Below are 17,907 nucleotides of genomic sequence, written 5' to 3'. Positions count from 1 at the left end.
TACATCTGTTGATTTGGTTGATTCTTCAGCACCACTTGCAGTGTTAAGATACGGATACTGATTTACCCATTTGTACAGTGGGATAATTTTTACTGGAGCATTTTAGGCTGAGTACCTTGCTCAAGACTACTACAGCAGGTGTGGGATTTGAACCTGCAACCTGTCACATGTTCTCCACATTAATACGGTCTTAACTTTTTTTTTTTTTTCTCCCCCCTTATTTTCACCTGGAATACCTCACTATATGCTAAATTCTGATTCTGAAATTAGTACAGGGTACCCATTGTGACAGAGCAGGGGGGAAATAATTAAAATAAAAAATGGGAAAGTATGACCATATACAGGAAAGTTTACTGATGTTTGTTTGGGTATGTTTATTAAAAAAAAGAGGAACTGGCCATTATACTGTGAATCATTTTATATTTTAAATATCTTTTGTTATATAAATAAATTCACTACAAATAAATTGATTAAAATGCCACATTTAGGTTTTTAGGATTATTTTGCACCTGATCCACAGAAGGGATGTAAATGTAATGGTCTCAAGGTTAAGATGTGACCTTTTTAATTTATGCAATTACAGCTTCAATACCACATGCTTTTATTGGCAATGGAGTAACAGGTAAAAGTCATGTAAAGGAAATATCCTGATTTAAAATAACGTGAGAACAAATCTCATCCCACAGAGAAAGATACACAGGAAGGTGGCCTGCACTCCCCTGGGTTGCTGAAACTGCCCACAAATAATACCTTAGCTACTTGTTGCCAGGGGGGCGCAGTGGGTTGGACCACAGTCCTGCTCTCCGGTGGGTCTGGGGTTCAAGTCCTGCTTGGGGTGCCTTGCAACGGACTGGCGTCCTGTCCTGGGTGTGTTCCCTCCCCCTCCGGCCTTATGCCCTGTGTTACCGGGTAGGCTCCTGTGACCCTGTATGGGACAGGCGGTTCTGAAAATGTGTGTGTGTGTGTGTGTGTGTGTGTGTGTATATATATGTACTTGTTGCCATCTGTCAACATTATAATGACCTCTTCCTACTTTTTTGGTAACTACATTTATTCATTTAGCAGATGCATTTATCCAAAGCGATGTACATCTCAGAATACAGTTTGCATTACGTGAGGAGAGAGACATGGTTGCGGGCATGTGATTCTTAGTTTTTCTTTCCACTATAAACCAATGTTCATCACAGGAGTAACTGCATAAAAGTCAGTAGACTATTCTTGATCACCTTCTGACAACTTTTTTTTAGATATATTTATGTACAGTACAGGAGTAGCTGCATAAAGGCTTATCTGGGCATGATTGTAAAGTTATGGTGCATGAACATTTACACCATACGTGAGCTTAAGAGATGGTGGATGAATTGAGTCCGGAAGAGGTGAGTTGTCAGACCCTTCTTAAATGTGGACAGAGTTTCAACAGTTCCAAGTGAGAGTCTAAGGTCATTCCACTACAACGGAGGCAAAACCGCGAACCTTCGTGCTTTACCTTTGGTGCGTGGGACCACCAAGCAGGCAGAAGTAGAAGAGCGAAGGGGTCTGGCTTGGGTGTAGCAATTGACTGACATCAAGCCCCTATAAAACTCTTCATTGCATGATTCATAAGCACTTTAGATTCTAATCGATGGTGTTTGTGGCAAACCTTTGTGCCTTATACCCAAGAGGTCAATTCAGCATGACTGGAATGCTGGCCCTGCCCTGCTATTAGTTAATCGGGACAACAGTTGGCATATACAGTGTACACATAATTTAGAGAATGTTGTAAAATGAGTCAGGTGTGTGTGTGTGATTACACTACTACAATAACAGGTTGGCAAAATATTGTGTGTTAAAGGCAATAAATAACATAAGACACTGGAAGGCTACAGTGTTGCACATAGTGAAGAAGCAGAAATTTAAGCCACAGTTCAGAGACAAGAACAAAAATGCAACAGGCAGAAAAAGCACAAGTAACTACAAAATAAATACCAAGCTGAATTGCTGGTGAAAGATGTATCTTAGCCACAGTAGAGAAAGGAGTAAATCAAGGTACAAGCTCTTTCTTGTTCCAAGGTGTCTGGCTGACTACTCCCCCCTTTTTAATACAGAGCTGTATTTGTAATTATATAATTGTATCTATATATAATTATACATATATATGTAATTATACAAACAACTGATACTGAAATTACTTTGACAGCAGACTTTATTTTTTTTTTTTTAAAAAAAACCCACCCTGTGTATAAAAGGAAATCGAAGAAGAGGTAGCCCCAGGTTGGTATATTTGAGAAACAACGCTATCAAAATGACTTTGTAAGAAAAATTATGGCGAAGGCAACAGGAGTCATCTTCAGCACCTTTGAATAAAGGTGGAGTGTCATTCACACCTCTGTTCTCATTCTCTTCCCGACTCTCATTGTCTGCACTCACTAAAACAAAGCAAAATACAGAGGGACATCACTTTCACAAACTCGCAAGCATGCTACAGAACACACATGACGGCATTCTTTTTGCTCTAGATCATCACCAAGAGCAATGTGAGCTGTGAAGATATTGAAAACAGTACACACACTGTATACACCTGTACTACGGTGCTCACACAAAACTTGAGTTCACCAGCTCCTCATCTTATGAGCACAGGTTAATGGAATCAGATATCTGTTCATAATCTGATTCATCCGGTAAATCGAAAGTCACTTTTACAACTAAGTTAAAAGCATTCAATTCTTAAGAACACAGAAGCCTCTTGGTTTCTTTATGGATTAGGTTCCCTAAAAGTCTTGGATATAGCTAATAAATACACACACACACATATTTTCAGAACCGCTTGTCCCTTACGGGGTCACGGGGAACCGGAGCCTACCCGGCAACACAGGGCGTAAGGCCAGAGGGGGAAGGGGACACACCCAGGACAGGACGCCAGTCCGCCACAAGGCACCCCAAGTGGGACTCGAACCCCAGACCCACCGGACAGCAGGACTGCGGTCCAACCCACTGCGCCACCGCACCCCTAGCTAATAAATAAGATAATAAAAAATGAACATTTTAAAAATTAACTTCAGTCTACATTAAAATGAAAGGTAAAAAAAAAAAAACTTCCTCCACAAACTCCTATTCAGTACCGATTACTGACCCATTCTTGACATGAAAACATGCATCTGTTCATTTAGCTTTTATCCAAAGAGACTTACAGATGCAAAGATTTATGCAGCCAGGTAATTTTAGGGTAAGTACTTTGCTCAAGAGTACTACACCCAGAGGTGGGGATCGAACCCGCACCCTTTGAAGCTGAAGGCAGCAACTGTAACCACAAAGCTAGCAGCTGTCCTTACGGTAATTTACTCTGTTTGGGCTCATTTTACTGACATCTACTGGCTGATTTGTCACTGCCCAGAGATTTTAAAAATTCTAAGAGAAGAAAATACAGCTGAAAATAAACACACACACACACACACACACACACACACACACACACATTTTCTGAACCGCCTGTCCCATACAGGGTCGCGGGGAAATTCATAAACTGACCAAATGTAACACAAGGAGCCAAAGTGATATGATTCATTTAAATCTACAAAAATAAAGTACAACATTTTTTTGTGATATGTATTTAAAGATGGCATATTATGTATAATTCTTACTTCTGGGTACTTCTAACAACCACTGCCACATTTTTACATTAATTAATTTGTACATACCGGGGTCCTGGCATCAATCATCGTCATCATTGTCGGGAACAAAGATGTCATGTTCTTCAAGCATGGCAGCAAATTTCTTGCTGAACAGAGTTCCCACGTACAGGAAAGGGACGACCACAATCATGATGCGTGTCAGGCCAAAGGACACCTGAAAAATTCAAACAACACTGGTTTACAGCGAACACCACACCCCACTGTATAGTCCAACAGCAGCTGATGTTTGCTTCTTCAAAGAGTGGAGAGAGCCCCTTGCCCTGCAATCTAAAAATCTCAATTCCCACTCCTCCTGTAGTACCCTTGAGGAGGTACTCACCCTAAACTGCTCCAGTAAAAATGACCCAGCTGTTTAAACGGGCAAATCATCATAAGTTTCTGACATTTATTCATACTTTTCTCCAAAGTTAACTTGCAGTGTTAAGGTATTTATAATTACTTACCCATTTATACAGCTGGGTAACTTTTTTTTTTTACTAGAGCAATTTAGGGTAAGTATCTTGCCCAAGGGTACTATATCCAGAGGTAGGAACTGACCCTACAACCTTCTGGTTTAAAGGCTAACCCACTAACCACTATGCTACCAGAATCTTGACACCATATGTCCCTTTGGATAAAAGTGTCATCTGAATAAATGTATTAATGAGCAAACAAGTGTGTGTGTGTGTGATGGACAGGAGTCGCATCCAGAGTATCCTGTCTCACACCCTGAATTTTGAAGATCCGCAACCCAGCCCATCGCAACCGGACCAGCAGCTATAGACAATCTATAGATAAATGGATAGATGGAAACGTTTTGACTGATGTAAGTATGTGATGAGAACACTTTGCGGCTGTGAACAGCACAGACTGTACTCTGCTCTTTCACTTAATGCGTATAACATACTGTACTTGTTGTAGTGCTCAAATGTAAACATCCTTGAATAATATTCCCTGCTGCAGAAATAAACAAGTGCCAGCTCTCAATTCCGTTTCAGTTTGGCAGAATTCGGGGCCAAAACGATCACACGACTTCATCAATCGAGTTTATTAACGAGTTATTAAAAACAGGTGCAGGGAGTATTTTCAAAACCACTTTAAATCACTTCCTGGTGGTGATATATGAAAGCCCAGCTCAGCTGTCATAGGTCCTCCGCTCCCTCTACTCGCCCCTATCGTCCGTTCCCTACGATCGAAACCATCTCGCACACATAATATATTTCATAATATTCCCACTGAAGCTCGTCACTCTTTGATCATCATCACGTACACGATGATCTCGGTGTAGGAACAGCGCGCCTACTTCTTAGTTTACACTTACTTTCACCGGCTTTGGCAGAACAGCACCCGTCGACGTGGACACGGCGGTTCGACTCTGAGTGAGACCCGCTGTAGCCGAGCCTCCGATTCTGGTGTTATGAGTTAGAAGCCCTGTGTTTTTAACTGCACACAGTCGCCAAAAGCGAGCCGCCGATGCCATCATCTTCGCCAATCGCTGCCTGGCGCCTGCCTGACTGCCGCTCGCCGACTGGGCGAGTCTCTGACGTCACAAAGTCTCTGACGTCACGCGGCTCTCGCATTCCGATCAGCCTTTTTTTTTTTTTTTTTTTTTTGTTCTTAACGAACAGTTGAGGAACAAGATGTAAGAACTTTCACACAGAACCAAACCTAGCCAGGGAGTAAATAAGAACAAATAAACAAGCCAGAATGGGTTACAAGTCACCCCGCTGACCAAGTATAACATGAAAACCTGAAAAATGTAACAGCGAGGTACCTTTGTGCTCTGTGGGTGAAAACGCCTCACGGATGACTCATCATCCGCAACGTTAACACAACGCCCAACTTCCAGTCTTTCCTTTACGACAAGAAAAAAACGTCAGTTAAAAAAATAAATAAATGCATGCTGGTTCTCGTTTTTACTCCCCATAAGCTTTACTATAGACTGAATTGTCCAGTGACGCAAAAGAAAGTTCTCTGAATCGCTTTAAAATATATCTAAAAAATATATGTAATGATTGGAATTTGAAGTAGCCCTAATGCTTTCTAATGCTGTGAAAATGAACGACTGAAATGTCACATTTCTTGCTAATGGAGGAGACTGGAGAGTGAGGAGGAAGAGGAGGAGGAGGAGGAGAGGGGACGCACACCTTGGTCAAGACCACTGAGTAGACCGTGCAGCGGCCGGCTTGTTCTCCAGTACGGTCTCCACCTGGAGCGGTGCATCCGTAGGTGTGTTGGTGTGCGAAGCCCACCCTGCACTCCGTGGCGACACGGGCTGCCTTCAGCCATCACAAAAGTGTCAACTGATAGTGTAGTGGTTAGAACAAGTGCATCTGGACCCAAGAGTTGCAGGTTCAAGCCTTACCTCTAGCTGTAGTACCCTTGAGCAAGGTACTTACCCTGAATCACACACACATTTTCAGAACCGCTTGTCCCTCACGGGGTCACGGGAAACCGGAGCCTACCCGGCAACACAGGGCGTAAGGCCGGAGGGGGAAGGGGACACACCCAGGACGGGACACCAGTCCGTCGCAAGGCACCCCAAGCGGGACTCGAACCCCAGACCCACCAAAGAGCAGGACTGCGGTCCAACCCACTGCGCCACCGCATCCCCTTACCCTGAATCACTCCTGTTAAAAAAAATAAAAAATTACCCAGCTGTAAATAATTGTAACCTTAACATTGTAAGTTGCTTTGGAAAAAAGCATCAGCTAAAGGGATTAATGTAAATGTGTCATTCATTCCATGTACTGTGGCTGTACCAAATGCCTTCTGTTGGAATGTACAGGACTTCAGTGGCAGCACCTGCCAAAGCCTAAGAGGAGCAGAGAACCCTGTCAATGGAGAAAATATTTTCAGACTGTTGTTTCTAAAATCTTTCATTTTACCTGGTGATTTTTTTTTTTTAACAAGAACATTGGCAAGGTGGGTAGCCCGTTGGTACGGTGAGTAGCGCTACTGTCTCACAGCGCCTGGGTGGTGCGAGAGGACATGGGTTCGATCCCCGCTCAGTCTGGGTGGAGTTTGCATGTTCTCTCCCTGTTTGCGTGGATGGGCTTTGGTTTCCTCCACAGTCCAAAAACATGCTCTCTAAGTTCACCCATTGTTTGTTTTTTTTTTTTTTTTTTCTGTGTGTGTGTGTGTGTGTGTGTGTGTGTGTGTGTGTGTTTCACTTATGTATGGATGAGTGACCCATTCGAAGTAGTGTATCTAGCAGTGTAAGTCACCTTGGTGAATAAGGTGTGTGGGCTGATAACACTACATAGAGTTCATTGGAACTCGCTTTGGAGAAAAATGTCTTACATTACTTAATTTACCAGTTTTGCAACACGAAAAATAGTTCCCTTGTGTCCAAGCAGCTGAAGACAAGCTCTTTCATATTGCATCCATCGAATATCTATAATCACTTGTCCTGAGCAGGGTCAGGGTGAACCGGAACTTATCTGGGAAAGACTGGGTGCAAGGCTGGGAATGCACCCTGGACAGGATGCCAGTCCATTGCAGGGTAGTCACACTTACACATGGGCAATTTAGTGTCACCAATCCACTTTGGACTGTGGGAGGGAACCAGAGCACCTGGAGGAAACCCGTGCAGACACAAGGAGAACATGCAAACTCCACACAGATTAGCAAAACCACATTCTCTTGCATCGCCAGTGCACTATGAAGCAGCAGCACTACTCGCTGCACAACCGTTCCATATTAGTTACCAGATTTAATAATTTCACCTTAATAATGCATTTTATGTAAAACATAAAAAGAAAAAATACAATTCATTGCACTTTTTTAAAAGGTAAAAGGAACAATTAACAGTATGAATCCCCAAAGAATTTCTATTATGAAATTACTGTATTTGTTATAAAATTAAAGCCATGTTTCATGTGAAATGTCTTTTAAGACAATAGACTATAGATTCATTACTGTACATTCTAAACAAACCAAATGTACAGTATTTGAATCACACCCAGCACCATGCTGGCACAGAATGGCTAGTACTGCGAGAGAGATGATCGTCCAACACATGCTGGGCACAGAGGCTTGGGCCTACATGATCCCTGACCAGGTGGCCAACCTCCAAACACCTTTGGTACCTCATGTTGTTACAGTTCTTGCTCGTACGTCCCCTGCTCAAACACAGATGGCAACAGGGAGGCTGACCTTGATAAAACAGGTAGCCTCTGGACTCAACAATGGGGTCAGGAGGCAGAAATACCTGAAATTGCCTGTGTCCATTCCACATGCCCAGTTCGTCCCTCTGATCCTTGTGTCCTTGTGTCCCATGACATCTGCCAACACAAAGAGGTTAAAGACATACACAGTCACAGTTCTCCTGCCAATTCTCTACAGTCCTTCAACAGAGTAGGGGAACAGCAGTGGAAGGTCTGCACTCATCCTACATGCCCCCAGATGCTTTCAGTAGCACTCCTCACGTCATCATGTTGATGTCAAACAATGACTGCCTGTTCTACTGGATGCAGATGATGTCCTTGACTGGAAGTTCTGGGAGTCCAAGGATGACCTCCAGAATGAATGGAATAGAACCCACTAAGGAAATCCATTGACCTCCTCCAGGTTCCTCCAGCAAAAACAGATGGTTTTCTTCAACATCTCTATCCCTAAAGCTGATGTTCTTGCTGTGGTTCTCCTGTCTTGTCTTCCCAGTGAGTTGTTGACATCTTCACAAGGAACCCTATGCTGCACTATCTGGAATAAAACCACAAAAAATAAAATCTCTGCATCACCCTGTGGGGACGGTGGACAAGCCACTCAAAACCCTGCGCCTTAATCTTAGCAGACTCACACAAACACAATGTCTACAACCACTTGTCCCAAGGGGAACCGGAGCCTAACCCAGCAACATATGGCACAAGGCTGGAGGTGGAGGGGACACACCCCGGACGGGATACCAGTCTGTCGCAAGGCAGCCCAAGCAGGACTTGAACCCCAGACCCACCACACAGCAGGCCCCGGCCCGCACCCCTGACGCAACCTTAGCAAACTCCCCAAAATAAAATAAGAGTTTCCCCAAGATTGCTGCAGTCATCCAACACAAAATCCTGGTTAGGTGTCGCTCTGCCCCCAGCTAAAATCTCCGGTACTGCATGAGATCTTAGCCAAAAGGCCAAGAAGGAATCCAACACACAATTATATCATACAGATTAATCAGAGATTCCTAAACATTTATTCTTAATTCAAACAATTTAAACTTTGTCTGTTTTGACTAAACCGTATCCTATTAGTTAAACACTGGGTCAAAGGTCAGACTTGACTGCCAAAAATAAATCTATATTTAAATACATTTAATTTAATCTAATATAATTCTGAATAGAGCTACTCTTCGTTTATTCAAAATTCCGTAACATAGATCCTTAAAGAGGAAATATAATTATCAATATTTTATAAACAGATTTTTGCCATTCATAACATGCCCATACCAAACACAGTTGACACACATGAATTTCAACAGCAGCATCGCGCGCAAATGCTGTTTCTAATGGCGGAAAACGATGATGACGCAGGATGCGAACCAGCCAATCATTGCGAAGGACGGTGATCACTTCCTCAAGTCGCGAAAAAGCAGAGCGCACTCGTGAGGAGAAGGAAGTGTCCGACTTTAAGCCTGAACGGGAGGCATTTAAAACATTCTGTTGCCAGTTATATAGAGTGTAAAAATTGAGTTGGCAGAGAGTGAAGTGTATTTTAGTTGTCGCAAACTAAATGTACATTTTACTTTGAAATACATGTATCCTGGCTAACTTTCGGCAGCAGTGTAGCTAGTGAGTTAGCCGGCGAAGCGACAAGTTCGGGAAGGGAGGACGCCCCGGACTGAATTTGAAACGCTTGGTTACAAAAAGCTGTTGTTAAGGGGAGGCTGGTGGTCGTGGTGAACGGTGACAAAAGCCGCGTGCTGAATCATTGGTGACCGAACCAGGGGCTTTCAAACTGTGGAAAAGTTAGTAGGCGCGCGGGGCCTCTGCGGAGGGAGCCGGCGCGAGTCAGCGAGCAAGCGGCGAACATCATCATCATGTCTGCTCACGCGCAGATGCGCGCCATGCTGGACCAGCTCATGGGCACCAGCCGAGACGGTGAGATATCCTTCACAGAACGGAACAGAGCAGATAATCATGGCCACATCGCGCCGTGGTAACGTGGTAACGGGCGGCTTCTGCAGAGTAAAGTCGCCCCCACCCCTGCCCTGGTGCGTTAACTGGCGGGTTACTGTAAGGGTATAGGTCTGCTCCGTCGTGTTCTACCCTAAGCGCACGTGATCAGACTTTCCAAATGTATTCTGCATTTTTTTTTTTTAAATGTAATGATTAAATTGAGATTGTTTAGTAACGCTTAACACCAGCAAACCAAAAAAACCAATGAATGTACCACATGATACAGCAGGTGGCGTTGTGGTTACACACAGGTGCAGCCTTTTGGTTGAGGGTGAATCTCACTTCCCTCTGTTGTACTTTGAGCAGAGTTCTTACCCTAAAACTGCTCCAGTGAAACTTACTCTCTTGTATAAACGGATAAGTATTTTAAAGTAACAACGTAAGTCACTTTGCAGAAAAGCACCAGCTAAATGTGTTAATGTAAATGTTAGCTTTGCTTCAAATCCGTCATGAAGTCTGTTGATTGTGATACTATGAATTGCATATGTCTATGGTTTGTCAGTTATCCATGCAAGAACTAATTTTAAAGTGGCAACGGCTGCTATTCAGCCATCGCGTGTGGTGAATCATTTTTCCATGTTAGTGCAGTAGATATTTTTATATTGTTGTTTCTGCAGTTGTTGCTGAATATTGTTTCCATTAGTTTTCAACTCACTTATTAGCATTGAAAATTGAGTAGGATTGCAAATGTATACGAAGGTGTACATTTGCATTACTTTGTATAATCAGTGATGTCCAGGTTTTGCATTGTGTGTCAATTCACTGCAGTAATTGAACTGTTTGTGAAAACTTGAGCTTGTCTTCCTAGGGGACAGCATGCGACAGAGGATCAAGTTTACAGACGAAAGGGTGTGTAGAAGTCACCTGTTGAACTCCTGTCCTCATGATATACTATCTGGCACGGTTAGTATACAGTACATTCCACTGGGGTGGGGGGACTGCTAACATTTCTTAGTAGTTATATGTTTACTCTGCATGTGGTGGTTGTAACATCAGCTTGTGACTTACTTGTAGTTCTAAAATATCTGTGCAACAACAGAACCTGTATTTTTATCTATATTGTTTTGGCATTTCAGCGTATGGATCTTGGGGAGTGTGTGAAGGTTCATGACCTGGCACTCAGAGCCGATTATGAGATCGCCTCCAAACAGCACGAGTACTTCTTTGAGCTTGACGTGAGTAGTAGTGCCTCTTCCCTTATAAATGTGGTCCATTTCTTTTTGTGCTAGGTTTCAGCTGTATGGTGGTAAGTGGGGGCAGCTGATGGTATAGTAGTTAGAGCTGCTGCTTGTGGATGCAAAGGTTGATGGTTTGAATGTCACCTACTACTGTAATACCTTTGAGCAAGGTACTTACCCTACAATTCTTCAGTAAAATTACCCAGCTGTGTGAATGGGTAAATAATTGTAAGGAGCTTAAAATTGTAACTCTGTTTGGAGAAAAGAGTCAGCTAAATGAATAAATATAAATGTGTCTGTGTCTATGTGCTTTGGTATGCTGACAGTCATAATCTTCCTAATTTCTTATTGCTTATACCCCAGGCTGCAGAGCACCTGCAGTCCTTCATTGCCGACTGTGACCGAAGGACAGAGCTGGCCAAGAAGCGACTGGCAGAGACTCAGGAGGAGATCAGTGCGGAGGTGGCTGCAAAGGTATTTTGGTTTCATGTCACATTATATAATGAAATATTGAAAGTACATTAATCTTGCATCACAGTGTATGTCAGCTTCTGTCTTGGAATGGTTTTCTGATATGCCCTGGTGAGGTGACATATTGGTGTCAAAGCTTTATCTTTTCGAAGTCTAAGACAAGGTCTGTGTTTCACCAGGTGTGTGTCTTTGAAGTGAAATAAAAATTAAGGAGTAAAATGAAAATAAGTATATTAAGTACTTTTTAACTATAATTTCTGTATGATGAGCCTTTCTGTCACTCACCTGCAGAAGTAACCCTTCTGTTATAGTCAAGAGAAGTTTGTCTCATCGAAGTTTGTCAAGTCTAATCAAAGAGAAGCTTGCAATCTATTTGGAGAGAACATTTGATTTGATAGAGTTTTGTCAACAACATTCTGTTTAACATGCTCATCTAAAGTTAAGTGAATGCTGGTCTAAGGTTGAAAAATCCTTTTGTTCCAGTTGTGAATGTGAAGGTTGTGTGACGTACTTCCTGTTTCTAGGCAGAGCGGGTGCATGAGCTGAATGAGGAGATTGGGAAGTTACTGGCACGGGCGGAGCAGCTTGGGGGTGAAGGAAATGTGGAAAAGGCCCAGCAAGTGCTGGAGAAGGTGGAGAAAACACGAGCCTTGAAGAGGGAGGCAGAGGTGAGAACATTTGCTGACCAGAGCCCAGGGAAAATAAGTTGTCAGAAATTTTGGAAGTGGGTAATTTTGAGGACTTAGCTAGAAAACACTAGGTTTGGTAGAAAAGTTATCGCAAGCTTATTGGGAGTGAAGATACTGAATGAATGATTTTGAAAATGGGAGACCTACAGAGACTTTGCCAAACTGTTTAAGGAGGCTATTGTTTGTAAATGTATACATTGAATTCAATTGTCAACAGGATATCTACAGGAACTCAATGCCAGCTTCCAGCTTCCAGCAGCAGAAACTCAGGGTCTGTGAAGTTTGCGCTGCGTACCTCGGTCTGCATGACAATGACCGACGCCTGGCTGATCACTTCGGTGGGAAACTGCACCTAGGCTTCATCGAAATTCGGGAGAAGCTGGAGAAGCTGATGGTGAGGGCTCTAATAAGCAGCACATTCATTGGCCACTTTTTACACTGCTATTGCATCAGCATAGCAGCTTGTAGAGAAGTGATTGAATAAGATCACTCTTTGCTTTTGTCAGTGGCAAATGTATGTAGATGTATAATGGGTTGACATGCATTGTCATACAGAATGCATAGTAAACAAAACATAGTATAAAGGATTTTAACAGCACTTGTTGCTGGCATGCTTGTAAATGGGTAGAAACTTATTTTAATAGCTGTCTGAGGGTTGAATGTCTGAAAAATTGAATGCTGCTATAGAAGCTGAAGTCTACTTAATTTTTATTATAGCACCTATTTGATGTGGAATATATGTATATAAAATGATACCAGCAATTAATTCAGACATGGGTCTTTTACATTTGTTTACATTTTTGGCTGAACAATGTTTTTGTCAAAACATAACCTTGCTTGCTCCCTAGGCTAACATAATTTAGGCCCTTTCTTCATGATTCTTCCTGTTCTTTTTCTTCTTTTTCCAAAGAAAACAGTAGCTGAGAAACAGGAGCGAATGCAAACGCGCAGGAGAGACGAAAGAGACCGGGAAGAGGAGCGAGAGAGGGGGTGGGAATTAGACAGAGAGAGAGAGTGGGAGCGAGAGCGCGAAAGGGAAAGAGAGAGAGAACACGAAAGGAACAGGAGGAGGTGAGAGGCTGAACTACTTTTTGTTGCACCCTTATTTGCTTTGGTGAACTGTGACCCATTCCAAAGTTTTACCAAGAGACTTACAAGAAGGAAGCTACAATCACTCTAACCTTTAGGCTTTCAAATACTTAAGCCACTATGGTAACATTACTCTTTTACAAGACTTTTAGTCTAAAGTAACTTTTTTTTTTTTTTTTTTAGAAGACTTCTAGTCTAAGGTAAATTTTTGTTGAATCTCATCAGAATTGCACTAATTCCACTGTTAATACTGGAAAACTGGAAGACAGTTGGCTTCCCCTTTTGTTCACAAGTCACACTTTTTGAATCGGTAATTTATAACCCTTTCTCTGCTTAATGTCTCGAGGATATACTGTGCTTTCTAAGACAAGCTTTAAAACATTTTTGAAACATTTTGTATTAGACACAAGCTTGAAATAAGGGCATAAACATATTCTGTCTCTCTCTAGTATGAGAGAGAATATATTTTCCAATTGTTGAATGAGCTTTCAAATTTATTTCTTTTGCCAAACCAAAGTTACACCAGCAAACTGGGAATTGAACACATTTCCTAACAGTCAGTCCTTATGATTGACTGTTAGTCTGTGCGATATTTCAGTTATATTTAACTGCTAAATGAATGACTGATTACAAACTGACCAGGTCAGCCAAGTCAAATATAGAATTTTTATTTTACTTTGTTTGAGCTTTGAACTTTTAGTATATGTAACATTAAGAAAATTGTTGCGTTAATTCATTCAAGGTTAAAAACAAAGGAGGCATACGCATGCATTTTTCATAACCAGAGTTGAAAACCCCCGGTTGGAAAAAAGCCAATTTTTCAAAATTTAATGCATCATAGTAGCATCCAAAAATGCAATAGTTTAGAAAATACGAAAAATGTTTTTTTCATTACTCACATTTTTTGTGAAAACTTTTTTCATTACCAATCGAATGTAACTTTGTGAACTGATTTTGTGTGTGTATATAATATATATAATTTTTTTCAGGACCAGGTCAAGAAGTGGGGAAAGGTACAGGTATGGATGGTGTCTTGGATTATGTTTATTCTTTTTCTAATAAATGTCCACCTTGGTATACACGTGCGATTTTTCTCCAGGGATGGAGGAAGCTCCTCCTTGCATCGCTCCCGGCGCCGTCGCTCCTCCCGTTCACGCGAAGAAGGTGGAGAGAAGAAGGAGAGGGAGAGGAGACACAAGCATAAAGACAGACATCGCTCCCGTTCTCACACTCATCGCTCAAAGAAAAAGAGGTACTCATTGCAGAATGTCCTCACTGTACCTTGTTTTGCTGCACATTGTTTATTTAATTGATTTTGTGTGCTACACATCAATGAGAATGTATTAATAGGACTTATTGTTGTGAGTTTTTCTGGAAAATGACTGAAAGGAGTGAGAAAGACCTGGTTTAATACATTTAGATCTGTTCATTTAGCTGACACTTTTCTTCAAAGCAAGTTACAATGTTAACCTACCTACAGGTATTTACCCAATGATACAGCTGGGTAATTTACTGGAGCAATTTACAGTAAGTACCTTGCTCAAAGGTACTACAGTTAGAGGTGGGATTCGCACCTTCTGTCTTTTAGTGTTAAAGTAGCAGCTGCCCAACATGTTTCATGAGGGGTAATAATTTCTTGTAGCTAGTTCTGAAAGAGTGTGTGTGTGTTTGTGTGTGTGTTTGTGTGGTGGTCTAGCTTTGGAGGTGTGCTGCTAGTTGTGTACCTGAGCAGTGCACCATAAGCACAAGATGTCTTTGATTGTGGTTTGTAAGTGCTAGGGCAGCTTTCTCCCTGGAAACATACTACTTCGCTGCATAGGTTTTCCATTTCCTGTATACAGATTATTTTGGATCATTATAGTTTACATTGGGGGGCGTGGTGGCGCAGCAAGTTTGGCCTGTGCCTACTCTCTGGTGGGTCTGGGGTTCAAATCCTGCTTTGGGTGCCTTGCGACGGACTGGCGTCCCGTCCTGGGTGTGTCCCCTCCCCCTTCAACCTTACGCCCTGTGTTGCCAGGTTAGGCTCCAGTTTGTCGTGACCCTGCTTGGAACAAGCGGTTTCAGACTGCGTGCGTGCGTGCGTACTGAGTCAATTATCATGCCATGCCGCCTTTGCTTCAAAGGCCTTGCATAAGACTGAGAACAGTGTACGCACTACAGGTGTGTCTAAATAAAGTCCATTGCTTACAGACAACTTCACATAAAGCCATCTGTACTATAAGTAGAAACTATAATGACAATCTCATCTATATATATTATATATACACACACACACACACACACACACACACACTGGTGTCGTAATTTTATTTCTTGCAGTGCCTTTGTTGTGGCACCACTTCATAGGTCTGTAAACACATTATTAGTTTTCCATAAGAAATAATTGTAGTTTGAATCCTGAACGATAAGTCACCTAACAGGAAGATATGATGGAACATCTGTGTACCGTCAATTACTTTTTTCCTGTCCTTTATGTATAAACTAAATTGTAGTTGAAGTTTTCAAAATTTGTGCTTTGTGTGCCATTGCCAAAATACCTGTGTTCACCCTTGTTTTTTACCCACCTTGTCTTATTCACCAAATATGACCAGAGCCCATCCTGGCCCTTGAATGAGAAGCCTTTTAGTCTTAGCCTCTCTAGTACCTGCATTTCTCACCACTCACACTAACTCCTTACTTTTTAGGTCCTCCAGAGACAGATCCTCTCACCCCAGGGAGCATGATCATGCCCAGCACCGGGAAAGAGTGAGAGATACAGGGCTGCGAGGAGGAGAAGGCTTGGATGACAATCAACTGGAGAAGGAACGGTCTGCTTCTTCTCCAGAAATGACCAGAGAGAGAGTGACTGCTCTGGAAAGGGAGAGATCAGTGTCGTTGGAGAGAGACCAGCGCTCAAGCTCATCGGAGAAGGAATCGGGGGAGATATAGATACTGGATGGGGAGTTTTGTGTACATACAATATATATAAATAGGACAAGGAGTATACATTTAAAGAGGTGTGTGTTGGGGAAGGAGATGACAGGGGAGCCCAAGTAAGAAAAAAAACAGACCAGCTACAGTTTGATGGAATACTGTGGACCAGTCAGTGTAGAGAGAAATTATCTCACTGACACTGATTAGACTGAGAATTAGTTCAAGAAAATGAAGGATTGACATTTTAAGGGGGAAAAAAAAAAAAAATTCTACCCAATAGATGTTTTAGTATTGTTGGATTTTTTTATAATTAGTTTTTCATATTTCCTTAGATATGACATAATGGTTATTTCAGCACATTTAAATTCAACAGCAAAATCTGTGCTACGCTTCCTCCGATGCAAACATATACTGAAAACACCTGTGATGCATAAGTATGTACACTGGCTTTTGATAAGCTCATACTTAAATAGCTGATGTCCACTGAGTGAAAAAATCTGTGCTACGGGGGATGTAAAAATTATTCTTACATTCGTATCATGTTTGAGCCTTCAGCACAGAATCTTTGTGTAGCTTGGAAATTTTCAAGTGACTTGCACGCCTTTTAGTGCAAGCAACATTAAAGGCGGAGTTCTCAGCCTTTGTTACCTCTTAGCTGATATGGCTTTGTGTCTAAAGGGGCTCATGGGACCTCTACAAGTGTCAGAAGTTTTATACGTAGTGAAGGAACAAATTTCTGGAAAAAAATGTGACAATTGTATTATTTTTGGGAGGAAGCGCTGTGCATGCGTTCATGGATTTCGACTCCTCTGGGGGGGCAAGTTCCAGTGTCAAACGACTACCAATAAAAGTTCTGAACTGTGTGCCGCTGCCGCCGCCTTGTGCTGGAAACCAGAATCTGCTCTCAAGTACCGCGCACAGCCGCGTGTTTACGACTTATTTAATACTATTCGTATGAACACCCATCTAATGCAATTTGCCTTTTTCTCTGGCATGAAACATCTACAACGGACAAAATCCTAAGGGCGAGAGCAACATATTAACAATAGAAACATTTGTTTTATGAATCAGCGCATCAGAAAAAATCGCAGCAACTTGTAAAATGAAGAGTCATTGTCACTGCAGAAGTCCACACAGATTGATATTTACATTTGTTCACATAGTTGTCGCTTTTCCCTTGATCGACTTAGAGCTTTAAGTTACCTACAACACTCTACACGTTTTTACAGCTAGGCGATATTACTGGAGTAGTTTAGAGTAAGTACCTTATGCAAGGGACGACAGTTGGAGAGACTTAAACTTGCGACCTTATGACCGAAACAACGAAACTACTACCTGTCATTGGTATCATTTAGAGGACAATATTCCGCATTGTAGAAAGGTGATAACAGTTATGCAAAACCTGGCTGTACTCAGCACCACTATTCTACCTTGCATTGTTAGTTTTCACGGAAGGATTATAATAAAATGTGCTCGCTTTTTTTTTTTTTTATTACATAATTGGGGTACGGGGCAGATCTGCAACCTACGAGGCATCTCGCAAAGTAGGCGAGTCACCTCAGCCAGAGCGACCTGTACCCGTTCAAAAATTCGTCTCGCATAAATGAGCGAGGACACGGGCGTCACCCCGCGTCGTTATTTTCCTTACTCATCAGTTTAAGGCATACAGAGTTTAGCGCGAGCAGCGGACGTGGTGTTGCCTCTGAGGGGACAACACCATGGTGGGAACCTTTATACACTCAAATATAGTCTTTTA

The 17,907-nt window shown here is 42.1% G+C and overlaps 1 protein-coding gene and 1 non-coding gene across 3 annotated transcripts; one reads left to right on the top strand and one right to left on the bottom strand.

Moving 5' to 3' along the window:
• Window positions 1–9,227: 9,227 nt before the first annotated feature.
• Window positions 9,228–17,247, top strand: LOC108939752 (putative RNA-binding protein Luc7-like 2). Of its 2 annotated transcripts, XM_018761343.2 has the most exons (10): window positions 9,571–9,733; window positions 10,620–10,714; window positions 10,888–10,986; window positions 11,353–11,463; window positions 11,985–12,128; window positions 12,367–12,543; window positions 13,060–13,220; window positions 14,228–14,257; window positions 14,338–14,490; window positions 15,923–17,247. In XM_018761343.2, exons 1-10 carry the CDS (start codon window positions 9,673–9,675, stop codon window positions 16,164–16,166), a joined length of 1,275 nt encoding a protein of 424 aa, XP_018616859.2. In that variant the 5' UTR covers window positions 9,571–9,672; the 3' UTR covers window positions 16,167–17,247. The 2 variants fall into 2 exon arrangements, with proteins under 2 accessions (XP_018616858.2, XP_018616859.2); XM_018761342.2 differs by lacking the exon at window positions 14,228–14,257 and having other exon boundaries at window positions 9,228–9,733; window positions 15,923–17,244.
• Window positions 17,248–17,660: 413 nt separating this feature from the next.
• LOC114909243 (U12 minor spliceosomal RNA) lies at window positions 17,661–17,816 on the bottom strand. Its single transcript, XR_003797184.1, has one exon. It is a non-coding gene; the product is annotated as a U12 minor spliceosomal RNA (small nuclear RNA).
• Between the last annotated feature and the right edge of the window lie 91 nt (window positions 17,817–17,907).

This window comes from Scleropages formosus, chromosome 20 (genome assembly GCF_900964775.1).
Source record: "Scleropages formosus chromosome 20, fSclFor1.1, whole genome shotgun sequence".
Lineage (NCBI taxonomy): Eukaryota > Metazoa > Chordata > Actinopteri > Osteoglossiformes > Osteoglossidae > Scleropages > Scleropages formosus.
This window is presented reverse-complemented; position numbering and strand designations above follow the sequence as displayed.